Source organism: Eucalyptus grandis, chromosome 2 (assembly GCF_016545825.1).
Source record: "Eucalyptus grandis isolate ANBG69807.140 chromosome 2, ASM1654582v1, whole genome shotgun sequence".
Taxonomy (NCBI): domain Eukaryota; kingdom Viridiplantae; phylum Streptophyta; class Magnoliopsida; order Myrtales; family Myrtaceae; genus Eucalyptus; species Eucalyptus grandis.
Genome location: NC_052613.1, coordinates 29475956 through 29491339, shown reverse-complemented (window position 1 = coordinate 29491339; position 15384 = coordinate 29475956). Strand labels below are relative to the sequence as shown.

The window sequence follows — 15384 nt, the reverse complement described above, 5'->3', positions numbered from 1 at the left end:
TTGCTGAGTTTGGTGGATTTGGGCCACGACTGGGCTCAGTACTGCTTCCGTGGGCTGCACAAGATGGGCGGAACCGAATTTCAATGTAATGTCACTAATTACTTTAGTCAGAAATGTATTACCATATTGTCATGTGAAGTATCCCGTAATTCTCATTGTCTTTGCTTAGCACGTGATCATGTTTTTGTCACAGAGCAACAAACCGAAAATAAATAAATAAAAAGTTGAAAGGCCAGCCCATCAACAGACCTCAGTAATGGAAAGCACACGGCTTTGAATTCCTGTCTCCTAATTTTAAAAATTCGAGATGTTCAACATTGAATCAAAACCTCATTTCTCACCCTAAGAATTAAAAAACAGAGAAGGGTTGCCTTGATCCAGTTAATTTATTGCCTTTTTTGTCCCTCTAGGTAGATTCTTTGTGGTTCTTTAATACTCCATTTTGCATCCATGAATGGCTCCCACACACATCTCAATCACGTTGTTTACGTCTCTACCTGTAGTTTGTCTCTTCTTGGTGCACACTCATGGAACATTTGATAACGATTCTATTCTCGAAAATAATTTTTGATTATAAATGATTTTTTCTGATTCTATTCGTAGGAATAATTTTTGAGAAAAAAAAACTCACTTGATAACTGTCCAAAATTTATATTCCTTGGATAGAAATACATTTGGGCATAAAACATTCGCGTGAGCAAAGCATGGATCGGGTTATGAGTTTCTTTGGAATTGGCCTGATAGATGGCCCAATATGCAAAAATAAGTCCTGAACTCACTTGAGGTTCCTAAATCGAGCCCTAAACTAATCAAACTCGGCCGAATGAAGGGAAAGGAAGCGCGGCCATCCCACACCCATTTTCAAAGCCAATTCAAGTGTGGACACGTAAGATGGAAGGTCTTGTTCAGCTGCATACGTCGAAATTGGAAAGGAGAATCAAAGACGGAAAGGTGCGTGTAGTTTCCCTTTTGACGAAGGAAGCAATCTCGACAATCAGGACTGGAATTCACGGCCAAAAGAAACACAAGAAAATCTGGGCATCAAAAAGCAGAGGATTCTCGGCCAAGTGGGGAGGGAGATTTTTCGGCAAATAATAATTGTAAAAGAGAGCTCGAAAAAGAAAAGGGTGGAGCTTTTCTTCGCGGCCAAGAAAGAGAAATACAGAGAGAGGGAAATGGTCCACGAAAGAGAGAAAACTTTAATAAAAAGAAGACAAAAACAGGGAAGTGGTCAGCAAGAGAGAGGACTAAAAATGAAGAGGAAAACAGGGAAGTGATCGGCAAAAGAAAACAGAGATTTTTAAATACCGAGGAGGCAGATTGTCGTGGAGGAGATGCAGTGCAAAATTGAAAAGACAGAGGGAGAGAGAGAGACAGAGATGTCGGGGCACGTGTCAGGAAGTGACAGAGAGCAAATGGTGCAATTTCACGGTAAGTCGGTTTAATTTACTTTCGGAGCATCTAAATTCCCTTAAAGTTACACTTTTCGTTTGCACTTTAATTTTCAAGAATTTTACTCCTCATAGTTAAATTTCTCCACCATTTCATTTCAAAGCCCAGAGCACCTTTCACTTAGAAAAAGCCAAAAACGAAATCATGTTTAGCACTGTTTTGAAATTGAATAATTATTGCAAAGTGCATTTGCCATCATCTAAAGAAATACTTCTGTCAAGGGGAATTTTTCCCTAATAAAAATATATAACTTTCCTCTATTCCGGGTAATGGGCGGGGAAGAGTGTTCAGCTCTAAAGACCTTCTCTATATCTTATCATAAAAGGGTCCCACGTCCCCATAGGGTACACGGATTGAATTGTAATTGTTTCAATGTTTTTCAACTTAGCTTCACCAAGCAAAAGAGAAATGTTATGGTGGAGAGAAGAGAAAAAAAATTTCAAATAATAGTTGCATCACATAATAGTAAAATATAGTATGATAAACTTATCAATATTGAGTATTTTCAACATTCAAGCATCAATTAAAATGACATGTATATTATATTTGGACCGATTACTTCACATAAGACTTGACACATAAAATACATTTCCATAGTAAGACACATAGTTTGGTCTTTTAGTTGAGGATTTTTCTCTAAAGATGTACATTCTACATATATCAAAAGCTGAGAAGCGTACATGATAAAGATGGGAGTAATTTTGAAATTTTCTATAATATGATTAAAGTAAATAAAAACTCAAAAAAGCATCTTTATGCTCTATCTTTATTTCGCTTTATATCCTCCATCTCTAAAGCCATGAATCTATGACTTTGCACTTCACTTTCGTTTGTTGTCAGGTTTTAGATTTTAAATTTGTCATTAAATGAATGGGACCCGAAAGTTTCTAGGATGCCAACCATTGATTGATTCATGAAACTTTTAGGAAACTTCTCGAATGACTCAAGGTGTTGACTATATTGACTCGAGGAATATTCGAAGTCCAATAACTTTTCTCTAGGCTAGAGAACAAGAGAGCTTATCATACCGACAGCCCTCGCTCAGATCCAAGCACACCCAAAGCAAACTTCATTGAGAGGAAGAAAGCATTGGATATCTATGGTGTTTAGAGATCATTCCATGGAGAAAGGCATGAATTCATGGGTATCATCCGTAGGAGTGTGCAACCGGATTGGGTATACCCGGTTCCTGGACCGGCTCACCCAGAAAACAGGGTCGAGAACCGATTCCTGTTGAAACTGATCTGGGAACCAGTTCCCAAAATTCAAAACTGGTTTAAACCGGTCTGGGAACTGGTTCCGAGTGATTACCCACCCAAGAACCGGATCGACCGGACTAGTTCAGGAACCGGTTTGAGAACCGATTTGTAAGCCCAATCCAAAAGTCCAAAACCCTAATTTGTTCCCCTGTTTCTTTCTTCACCTCTTGCACTCACAGACTTCGGCATTTTCCTTCATCGTTCATCTGCTTCCCAAACCAAACTAACCCTCCAGCTCCAGAGTTCTCCGTGCCCACAAGTTCTGTTGAAAATTTCCCAACTTCTTTGGAAAGTTCTTGTTCGGACTTCTGTTAGGGACAAAGACACAAAAAAGACCTCTTCTTTGAGCTCACCTTGGATTGGGGAGGACTAGGCAGGGTCTAAAATTGGCATTTTCCTTCATCGTTCGTGTCTTCCTCGCTCGCTTCCATCCATCATTGGTCGGCTCACAATCGCTCCATCGCCAGCTTCCTCATCTGTAAGCTCGCAAATTTCCTCGGTTTTTCTAGAATTTTCTTTCAGATTGAAGCTGGGTTCTTCTCGTTTTCTTTGGGGGTGCTTTCTTAAGCTGGATTTCTTGTCAGATTAGTGGAAAAGTTTGCATTTTTTTTGTTCATATGGGAACTCATTGTGAACGGGTGGGGTAAGCCAGGGGAGAGAGGGAAGAAATCGTAGAACTTAGAGAGCTTTGGCGTCGAGTGAATCCCCGCCATGTCGAGGCTTTGTGAGATCGAGGAGACGGGCGGATCCGCTGGGCTCTCGCCCCCTCCGGCCTTCCCATCACAAACCAACCAATGTCGAGTGAGAAACCAAATAAAGCAGTGCAAGACACGCAGAGATATCTAACCCAGTTGACGGTTCTTGGTCACGACCACACGTGTACCTATAATCGCTGCCAAGAGAAGTCAAGAGTCAGCTAACTTACCACTTCCTCCACGTCAAGTGCTTAATTAGATGTTTTACCGGCACTAATTTGAAGTTTTTGTTCGTTGATTCCGCTAAAGAAGAAGGAAGTCTTGCAGTGTCTCTTACTTTGTTTGATTTGACCAAATACACTGAACAGTAGCTGATGAATTTGGTCAATGTTACATATGGTTTCCAAAAAATATGCTGGAGTATACTAAGTGCTAGTTGGTGTGTAAATTCTAAACAAAACGTCCACACTCTATTTGGTCCTATTGTATAAACTTGTCGGGTTTCATTGCTTAATTTTTAGGTAAAATGCTTCCATATTAGTTGTGGTTACCGAAGGATGAGGTTACGATGCGGTGATTACCCTTTTCATAGTTGCTGTATTACTCTGCCCCTCAACTGTGATGCTAAAGTACAGAAAGCTGAATTTCTCCTTTATCATACAAAATAAAGCTCTAGGTTCATTTCCATTTCCACCCGAATTTCGATGTCTGCATTATGTTCTTGTGTGTTTATACTTTATCATCTTTCTTCAACCGTATGTTTGCTGCTTCTCTAGCCTAATTATGTTTTCCTGTAGATTTCAATATGATTATGGGAACTTTTATGTTTTTAACAATTTCTATTTTTCAAGAGAATTGTCTGAGGTGAATTCTCAGTGTGCTTTTTCTTTCTATGGATTCAATCAATGGGACTGCCTAAGCAAAGTGATTTTTTTTTGGGGTAGGGAGGCAGGGGCAATTTTAGTAGGCATTTCAAGTTGTGGTTTGATGCAGTATACCTATTCTTTACTTGTCTATCATCCATGCAGTTAAAAAAAATAGGTGCCCTGCATGTCGTATAGGATGAGCGTATTAATATAAAATTTGAAGAATTATGTTGTTTTCTCGCATATTAATATAAAATTTGAAGTCGTATAGGATGAGTGGTTGCAAAACAGGTTCCAATATAAACAGGGTTAACCTTGGAACCAGATCGGAAAAACAGGACGGGTCGGGTATAGGGTCCAATGCAAATAGGGTCGGGTACAGGATCAAAAAAGGGAAACCGGTTATAACAGGGTTGAGTACAAGGTCCAGATCTGGAACCTACCCACCATGGACCCGATCACCCTTAGCCGCACTGTCGCTCTTTCGACCGACGAATGTCTGTGGTCACCTCTTTCTTTCTCTCTCTCTCTTCAGCATCAATGACAGCCCATTGTGGGATTGAGCTCAATTCGAGCTCCATCACAGCGTTTAGCTTGGTGCATGCAAAATTGCTCAAGCTCGACGATAGATATGTTTGAGTAGTGTTGCTGCTTTGAGATCGACACCTCTATTTTCAAGCTAGGCCATGACAAAGGTGGAGGCTAACTTGTAGAGGTTGTGATGGGGGTCAACTGGGGGAGTGGCGGTGTGATTCAGGGATGGAGATGGCGACGTTGATCGGCTATATGGTGGGAGAGAGAGAAATATTATGCTAAAGATGAGAAAAATTTTAAGTAAGAAAAATTTTAAGTAATAATTGCATCACTCGATAGTGAAATGTGATATAATAAATCAATTAATATTGGGTATTCTCAATATTTAAGCGCCAATTAAAATGAAATGCATATTGTATTTGGCAATGTAGATTGACTGATTACTTCACATAAAATACATTTCCATACTAAAAGGGATAGTTTGATCTTTTAGTTGACGATTTTTCTCTAAAGATGAACATCCTACAATTATCAAAAGCAGAGAAGCGTATATGATAGAGATGAGAGTATTTTTAAAATTTTCTCTAATATGATTAAAGTAAAGGAAAATTCAAAAACCATCTTTCTGCTCTATCTTTTGGTTTCACTTTATATCCCTATTTTTATTTTTATTTTTTTGGATGAAGTAGTGCTTTCATTCATTCATGAAAGGGGCTCTACAAGAGCTAAGACAAGTGAGTTTCTAAAGCCATGAATCTATCAATTTGTGCTGTCACTTTTGTTTGTCGCTAGGTTTCAGATTTTAAATTTGTTTTTCAACGAATGGGACCCAGAAACTTCAGCCCATTGATTGATTCATGAATGATTCATGGAAACTTTTAGGAAACTTCTTGGAAACTTCTTGCATGACTCAAGGCATTGACTATATTTACTCAAGGGATATCCAGAGATTTTCCCCCCTCCATGACGCTAGAGACTGAGAGCTCATCATATTGACGATCATCACTCGGATCCAAGCACACCTAAAGCAAACTTTCCTGAGATATCTAGTGTTTAGAGATCATACAATGGAGAAGGGACGAGTTCACGGGCATCATCCGGATCTTCGTACGAGGTTTTTCTAAATTTTCGAGGAGTAGACACCCGTCATGGATTTACCGATTTTCTTTACCATGGGATGGTTGGTGCTGGGATCCTTGTCTTTAGGGATAGCGAATCCCTCCATGTCGGCGAAGAAATTGGTGCTGAACTTCTACAAGCAATTGAGAACTCCAAGATTTACATTCCCATATTCTCCGCAAATTATGCTTCAAGTTGCTGGTGCCTCCGAGAGCTTGCGTACATGGTCAAGTGCACCTTGAAATCAAATGGGCACAAGGAGATTCTACCTATTTTCTTGGATGTGGAACCCGCTGATGTCAAGCTGAAAACAAACTTGTATAAACAAACTCTTTCAAAGCGCCAGAAGACGATGTGCAATGAAGCAAAGTCATGGCAAAAGACTCTCATTGTAGTGGGCAAGATAAAAGGATGGAACTTGAAGAAAGATGACAGGTAAATGTCTTAAACTTTTCGATTGTTACATAGATTTCCTCTTCCTCCCAAATCAATTCGATTGCAGTATTGTTGGTGAAAAATATAGTTTATTCATCTCGTCAAGCATGGAATTCTCGGGGTAGTAGCCAATAGTTGCCGGCATCGATGCATGGCACAACCTACTCATTCTAATTCTCTTTCTCCTCTCACTTTCTATCTCTAACATAGTAGCCACGAATAGTAACATCTTGAGCAGCTTCACCAAGCCGCCGGCTAGCCACCGCTGTAACTCATCCATCAATCATTGCCATTTCTTTGTCGCCGGCCTGACACCAGGCAGCCAGGACTTGCCACAACCATCCAAACTCCCACCCTTTCTATCCTTCACTCACTGGTAAGTCAGATCCAAGTTGGGTCTAACGTTACCTTGCCTATATCTGGCATTGCCAGCCTTGGGCGACCCCAAATCTGGTGTCTCCTAAAGCCAACGACACCATCCTAACGATCGCAAGGCCACGACCCATGTGACATGGAGGATTGAGATAAGGCTGAGATGGTTGGTCGATCGAGTGTGACGGTCAAGGACTCTAGAACGTAATGGTGATGGTGCAGGGAGGCAAGTGATGTTAATAGTGGCATGATGGTGGTAGAGGCCGATGGTGATGGTGACTGAAGTTAGGGAGTGGAGAGAGATTAAAAAAATCAGAAATTCTTAGCATCTAGATTTTTTTTTTCTCGCTAATTTCCTCAACATGTGAGGGCAATTGAGTCACTTGAGGAGTAGCTTTTTACAACATAAAAGTTGTCCTTAACACAGTTGTTACATCATGGCAGCCAAGTAGATTTGATCCAATCGGTAATTGAAGCTGTTTTGGTTAAGCTAAATGTCAAATATAAAAATGTGACCAAGCACCTAGTTGGAGTTAATGATCGTGTAGAAGCTATAATCAAGATGTTGGACATGGAATCTAATGATGTGAAATTTCTTGCGATCCATGGAATTGGAGGTGTTGGCAAAACAACAGTAACCAAAGTCGTCTTCAACCGATTGTCTTCTCGGTTCCAAGGCTGCAATTTCCTTTCGGATGTTCGAGAGTCATCAGAACGACAAGGCTTTATACATTTGCAAAAACAATTGTTATCCAAGTTCCTTGATCGTCGTTATGTTGACCAAATTAGTGAAGTGGATCATGGAATCAACATGATTAAGAGGGTGCTTCATAATAAAAAAGTTCTCATTGTTCTTGACGACGTGGATGAAATCAAGCAGCTGAAAAATTTGGCAGAAAAAGGAAATTGGTTCGGTTCTAGTAGTCGGATTATCATTACTACTAGATACAAAAGTGTCCTAATGATTGATGGAGAAGCGACAAGTGAAGGTCCTATAAAGTGTGCAAATGTTTTGACTTATGAAGTACAGGAAATGGAATTTCACCATGCTCTTGAGCTTTTCAGTCGGCATGCCTTCGGGGAGAGACTCTCCACCCGATGATTATGTCGACCTCTCGAAAAAGTTGTCTCCACTTTGGGAAAGCTTCCTTTAGCTCTTGAAGTCACCTGGTTCATCCCTTTTACGGTAGATCCAAAGAATTTTGGGTAGACACTTTGAAGAAGCTAGAAAAAGCTCCTTCCATAGAAGTCCAAAAACATTGATGATAACTTATGAAAGGTTAGATGATGCACAAAGGCAAGTATTTTTGGATATAACTTGTTTTTTGTTAATGAGGATAAAACCTACCCTTGCTACATGTGGGAGGATTTGTGAATACCACCCGTACAATGCTATTGAAATCCTCTGTCTCATGTCCTTGATAAAAATCAAAGATGACAATACCTTTTGGATGCATGATCAAGTGCGGGACCTCGGAAGGGCAATCGTTCGTGAAGAGAATTTCAAAGAACCTCACAAGCATAGCCGAGTGTGGAATCATCAGGAAGCCTTGAGCATTTTGGAGCAGAAAAAGGTATTGAAAAGGATTTACGACTTATTTTCCTGTGAATTGTTGTAGCCTATTCTTGAAAAAGGAAAAATCCATCCCTATAAGTGCTTGAAATTGTTTGCTTTTAACCTTCACACGTGACTTCTTGGTGTTTCCATCGATAGGGAAGCAAGAAGATAGAAGCACTATCACTAGGATCTTGTGGAGTCATCATAACGCCTAGTGAAGTTGCTAATTTACGACACCTGAGGTTCTTGGATGGGAATGAGATGTTTCTTATTGGAGACTTCAATAATCTTCTCTCCAATTTAAGATGACTTTCTTGGCGATGGTGCCCTTTCGAGTTTGTGGCAACAAACTTTCATCTGGTCAATTTAATCATTCTTGACCTTTCACACAGCTATGTATCAGAGAAATGGATTGGCTGGAACCAAATCAGAGTATGATACGAGTCTCAATCCTTGTATACAAGTATATTTTCTTGTCTTTCTCGTTTTTTTTCCTATAAATCGTTTCTTAATATATATATATTTTTGCAGTTGGCAAGTAAACTAAAAGTACTAGATCTCAGCAATTGCAACGACTTAATGAGAACGCCTGATTTATCTATGTTGGTGTCCTTAGAGAGATTGATACTTGAAGGTTGTCACAATTTAATTGAAATTGACCCTTCCATTGGAAAATTAAAGCTCCTCACTGCTTTAAACTTGAATGGATGTCACGCTCTCGAAGGGTTGCCTTACAAAATAGGATTTCTAGATGCTTTGACGGAGATTCTCATGCCTCGTTCATCGTATGCATTCAAACTTCCGGAGACGATTGGTAATTTGAAGTCATTGTTGACCCTTGATGTATCACATAGCTTGATATGCATGTTGCCAAACTCGATTGGAGGGCTGGTGAAACTTAGGCGGTTGAATTTATTTAAGTGTTTAAAGATAAAGAAACTTCCAAACTCGGTTGGGCAATTACAATCATTAGTCGAGTTGGATTTGTCATCAACAAGTTTGGGACATCTACCTGATTCAATCGGCAATCTAAAACAATTGACAGTACTTAGGATGAGCCACATAATTGGGATAACAAAATTACCAAGAGCGATTGGGCTGGTGGAGAAGCTTGAAGAGTTAGAAGCTAGTGGATGTCACCACTTGACTGGTGAAATCCCTGAAGAAATTGGGAGGTTGTCTCGTTTAAGGATCTTAGACTTGTCGTTCACACGTATATCCAAATTACCTATCACTATGCGTTACCTCTCTAATCTCCAAACACTTAATCTATAATCATTTTCTAAGCTTAATGAGTTGCCGCAGCTTCCCCGAAGTTTGAGTTGTCTAAGGTGGGCCTTTGATACTCTCAAGTTCTGCGGAAACAGGACACATGTGTTGGAGTGGGACTCTACTTATCACTCTAGCATCATACCCCTATATGAGGTGGAAGAACTAGCATCTGGCAAAACCCGGCGATTATGGCCCCGGCTCCTGTCTTCTAGTTTAAGAGAGTTCGAAGTTGGAAATCTATCAATGACACCATGGATGAATTATTCCCTTTTCAGCAACTTGTCAACCTTGCGACTACAAAGTTGTTCGATATCAGAATTCCTTGATCTGATCATCCCTGAGGAGGTCGAGTGCTCCATAATGCAACGGGGATCGATTCTGTTTGAAATGGAAAGATCGAGAGATTTAGAGAAATCGGAAATGGAAAGATCGACATATTTAGAGGAATCGAGATTGTTTCTGTTGGGAATGGGAAGATTGAGACATTTAATGATGCGTACGTGCAAGTTCTCCGCAAGAGCACTTCGTCTATCGCACATGAAGATTCTAGAAGAGGTAAATCTTTTCGGATGCTCCTTGTTAGTCGAGATTTGGGGCCTTGAAGAATTGGGATCCCTTTGCTTCCTATCGATTGTGGATTGCAGTTCCATGAAAAGGCTCAGAGTAGGAGAATGTCCAAAGCTAAGAAGAGTGGAAGGTCTAAATCACTTGAAATCTTTACAGAAGTTGTGGATTCACAATTGCTGCTCGTTGGAGAGTTTGGCTGACACCTCAAATTTGCGTTTAGAGTGTTCCACAATTGAACATTGCGAGCGGTTGCCCAACCGTAACAGTTATTGTAGATGTCACGACAACAGAGATTCAATGTTTACTGAACTTGACCACGCTAAGTATTTTTGAGCCGGTTACACTGAGCCCGACCTGATGAAAGTCCGGTGAGTATGATGTGAACACTCGTATATTGTGTCTATAAGGAAGTCAGATCAAGTCTTTATTGTTGGGCTTATTGTGTTCCTTTTGTTTTTGTTTTTCTTTTTTCTCTCTGAAGTTGAAGTCGGATGGTCTGAAGAAGGTTTTCCCATGACAATATTGGGACAAGTACGACCCATTAAGATTGAAAGCAATTTGAAGATGAGATGATGTAGAGAGAAGTATGTTGAGAAGATTGGCCCAATGACCTCGACCTAGAATGATCAGAATTCAGTGACTTTCACCCCATTCTCTTTTTGTTATCGTAAGTAGATATGAATTTTACGTGTCGTAACCATATTCTTGTCACTGGGTGGATACGACTTTGTTATAACCATGGAGTTTCCGTCCAGCATGTTCTCGCGTAGCATCTGCATTTCCTCAAACTTTCCATTTCCTGGTAATCAGTGCTCTGTTTTCTTCTTAATTTGGAAATGAAGCAGAGGCCCAGGGCTCTAGCTTCAGCCTGTGTGAAAATCGGCTGCCATTGAGGCTCTATTAATTATCTGAACTTGCTGCGCTGCCTTTGTGGTAATCAGGATGTGAATCGTTGCTTTACTTTTGCATCTAAGCTCCTCTGCCGAATATCACATCTTTGATGAAAATGCCTGAACGGAGAATTTCCTTCACTACTAAACTGTCGATCGAATTTGGTCATATAGGCCTATTTTGAAGAAAGTGAGCTAGATCCATATGTGTTCGATTATGTAATGCTGGCCGAGAACCTCAAGTATAAAATTGAACCGATCCCAATGTGTTTTTCGCTGAATTCTTATGAAACCAAAGTGAATCCTATACTTGTATGCTTATTTATGAACTTATCCAGTTGAGTTGTGCTTGAATTGACTCCCATGTTCTGTAAAATTTGCCGAAGCCCCATACTGATCATGTCCATTCTATTGCGAAACTTGAAGTTTCTGAATTTGCTTGATTTCATTTTGGCGTCTTTTGATTCTTGTCGATGTGTTTATAGGGAAGCGTCATAGTTCTCTGTGTAAATGGCATATATGTGACTGAACCGAATTATTTAATGCATTGCATTAGCATTACTGATACGCTCATTATATGCACATGTACCGATATGTCGATGCTAGGCTGAGGGTTCCCTATGATAGTTTGGATTTGCTTTTGATTGGTTCATGTTATTTCGCTTGCCTGAGAGCATTCTCCTACTCAATTCACTGACCTGATCACATCTGTTTGCATTATAAGATAGGCACGTTTTGTGTGTTTCGAACTTACGTTGTATGATTTTGATTCGTGTTTTAATGCCTCCAGTTTTGCCGTAAATGCATTTGGACTTATTTGAGTGAGCCGGATCTTGCTTTCCTTATGCCCGAGTGGGGAACTTCTCAATTTGACGTCAATTTGTTCTTCCCTCATTTACTTTATTGTCTTAATTAGTCACATTGAATCGTTGATACATGATGACTATCACTGCCTGTGTTAAATCAATTTATATCTCGTGATACCTTACTATTCATTGCTCGGCCACGATATGATTGGGAAGTAAATATTCTAACCTACACAACTTTTGAGCTAAAACTGGGTATATACATGTACATTGCCTAATATATTATATGTTCAAAATTACTTATAATTGAACATTATCAGGGACGAACACTATTTCAGGCACGATTTCTTATTTTAGGATTAGTGGGTTTTAGATTTTTATCATGATTGATCTTAAATATTTTTTGATCTAGTGTTTCGATTTGAAGATTGTCTAGTTGAAGATCTGCAATGCACAAATTTTGAATAAATGGTTGTGTTGCAAATTTGAAGTGGCTTGTTACATATCCAGTGTGAGAATTTTATTTCCATGTAAGTACTATGGCAAGCTGGACGTACCCAACGGGCACGGGGTTATTTTAGTGACTTTGGTCTAGGAAATCCACCCATCCCAAACTCATCCCAATTCCATCCTATCGTTAGTACTTGCTTATATTTGTTAGGAGATAAGAGTTAATCAAGAAATTTTTAAGTTAGCATGTGAATAGCCCCTTGAATTGAAAAAGATAAAAAGTGATTACACACCACCGAAATCTAAATTTGGTTCCATTTACTGAAAATGAAGGAATCCATTCTCTTTAACCCGCAGCCTGCGCTTGGAGAAGGGGATAAGATGAGGAAAGAAAGGATGTGCAAAGAATTGGAAGAGTTTCACCTATTTGAAAGAAGGGAAAATGAAGGTCGATGTTTGATTGGGACGAAAATAAAATTACGAAAGTTCCAAAAATTGTCCTAGCCCGAATCAGCATGAAAATTTTTAACCCGAATAGACCAGAACGGATCGTATACCTTTTTTATGTATGTTTCAGGTAGGCCAGGTTTTCCGACTTCGTGCTATGTAGCCCAAAATGGTCATGCACGCACGATTTATTTTCATATTTTATTGATTTATATTTGTAGTATTTCATTAATTTCTTTAATCATAGATGAGAATAATGAAATTTTACCGGTGAAAAAAATTATTGCACTATTGAAAATAGTGAAAATTATTAACAAATTTCAAGAGAAAACACACTATACAGGTGAACAAATTGCTAGCAAGTTTTTTTTTTTTTTTTGGTTTGGTTTTTTTTTTTAAGTTGGCTACCTTTCGACCCTAACTCATCCCTAATCCCAAAAGACCGAAATAACAATGGACAGGCTAAATAATCCATTTCGGGTTTAGGGTTTTTCCGAGCTTGGAAATTCCAGACTCGAAAGTTTGGACCAGGGCGAAAATTACACCCTACTACCACTTCTTTTTTTTTTTTTTTTTTTTCAAAGGGGAATTGCCGATACTTGGTTATATTTTCCACGCAATCCTTCTTTTATGTGATTTTTTTTTTTTTTTGCATTTTTCTTTTAATGAACAATAACGTCTTTTTTACACATCTACACTTTCTTCACCTTCAATTTTCCACTCTTTTCAAACAAATGATAGTCGATCTCTTAATTTCTTCACCTTCGTTTTCTGGACCTTTCCAAATGACTATTTTTTCCACCTCATTTTCCTTTGCCTATATTTTCAATCTCGTCATTTTCTTCACCTCCCAAAAAATATATCCAAACATAGTGATAGTTGATTTGATTTAGATCCGGAATTACCTTGACTTTGGGGATGACGTAAGCGAAGATAGAGTGGTCTCGTCTACACTCGGTGACCATGTACCGTTTTCTACCCAAATGAATTGTTAATTTTGTGTATGAAACACCCATAAAAATATCTCTCTCTCCATCTCCACTTAAACTTGAACTAAATGAGCTCTGGCAGTCACCCACTAGATATGGTCAAGCGTAGTTGCAGCTTTGAGCTCAATGCCTCTATTGTCAAAGGTGTCGGTGGTGTCGGTTAAGGCAATGGCAGTGTCCATCAAGGACAAGGATGTTGATGTTGATAGGCAAGTATTGTGGAGAGATAGGGAAAGAGAGAAATGATTTCCTAGAAGAGTGTGATAGTCATATCACGTGATATTAACATATGATATAACAAACCAATAAAAATTGTGTATTGGCAACATTTAAGCATAGGATATTGAATGGGCAATATGGATTAACTGATTATACTACATCAATCTCGTGAGTAGCACATTAAATATATTTGCATAATAGAGGGGTAGTTTGATCTTTTATTTATAGTCTGAAGATGATCATGCTGCAAATGTCAAAAAAAATGAGAAGCATATTAGATATAAATAAAAAGTTGGAGTGGCTTTTTGAAATTTTCTCCATTATAATTATAATTGAAAAAAAGAAGAAGCTCTCGCATCCTAATTTGACTTTGACTTTATATTCTCTTTTTTGTTTTTTTTTTGTTTAATTAGTAAGTATTATAGAGCAATGAAGTACAACAACTTAGGGGCATCCCCCAACATTACAACTAGATCTAATAATTTAAAAAGATGGAGGTAGGAACTCTCCATATAATAGCCAATACAACATTTGACTGGGAAGGTCTAATTTTTTGCTGAAGTGAAGCTCTACTTCTTACATTTAACTGGTATTATATTCTCTGTTTTTAAAGCTATGAATCTTTAATTTTGTGCTGTGGGTTTTGTAGCATTGTTATTAGGCTTCAGATTTTAAATTTGTTTTGAAATGAATGGAACAAGAAACCATCTACAATCAAACGTGCGACTTCATTTAGATAAAAGATTGCGACACATGAAAATGGATTAATGTTGCAAAACTGAAGATACTACACTTCACGTTCGATTCACATATTGATATGAATTGTAGGTTCTTGTATTATTTTGATTATTTAACTTGTCTTAATGAAAATAACGACGCTTCAAAACTAACACGAATAGATATGTATTATAAGTGTGATTCTTTTGTGTTTTCCTATATCGTCAACCTTATCATCTCCTTTGCTTGATGGCGAGGAAGGGGACGGAATGATATAAAGTGTAAAGAACATGTCTATCCCCGCATTTTCTCCCAAGAAATCATATGATGATATATTTTCAAGAATTTGTTAATAAAGAACACAAATCTAAGGATAGCTACCTCCATTGAATCACCTATCTAGACCTCGAGGCTCGAGAATCTCATATTCCTAAATATTGTCACAACCCCCTTGACATGACAGAGGAATGCGTGTTTAGAGGTAATGTCAAGTTAAGTACGAATGATACTCAATAGGTGCGGGCTCTCGTAAACCCTTACTTCGTGCGACGTTGGGAAGTTCATTTCAATTTATTAATCTTACGAAAATTCTATGTAAGTCATTACTAGCATATTGGGTCTAATTAAGAGCCAAGTGAGATACGAGAGTATATCTCACTTCTTAGCAATCGGAATTCTAAATTCAATGGTTTGATTATATAAGTTATTCAACTAATGCTCTTTCGATACCTAAACTT

The 15384-nt window shown here is 38.7% G+C and overlaps 1 protein-coding gene across 1 annotated transcript; it reads left to right on the top strand.

Annotated features, from left to right (window-relative positions):
- The first annotated feature begins 5983 nt into the window (after positions 1-5983).
- On the top strand, positions 5984-7834 carry LOC104434943 (disease resistance protein RPV1-like). Its single transcript, XM_039306950.1, has 2 exons — positions 5984-6360; positions 7177-7834. Exons 1-2 carry the CDS (start codon positions 5984-5986, stop codon positions 7832-7834), a joined length of 1035 nt encoding a protein of 344 aa, XP_039162884.1.
- The last annotated feature ends 7550 nt before the right edge of the window (positions 7835-15384 follow it).

Excerpts from the sequence above, each read along its gene's own strand:
- LOC104434943 (XM_039306950.1), top strand. The coding sequence starts at position 5,984 with ATGGTTGGTGCTGGGATCCTTGTCTTTAGGGATAGCGAATCCCTCCAT. Across the intron at positions 6,361-7,176 it reads AACTTGAAGAAAGATGACAG|CCAAGTAGATTTGATCCAAT; the intron begins GTAAATGTCTTA and ends ACATCATGGCAG.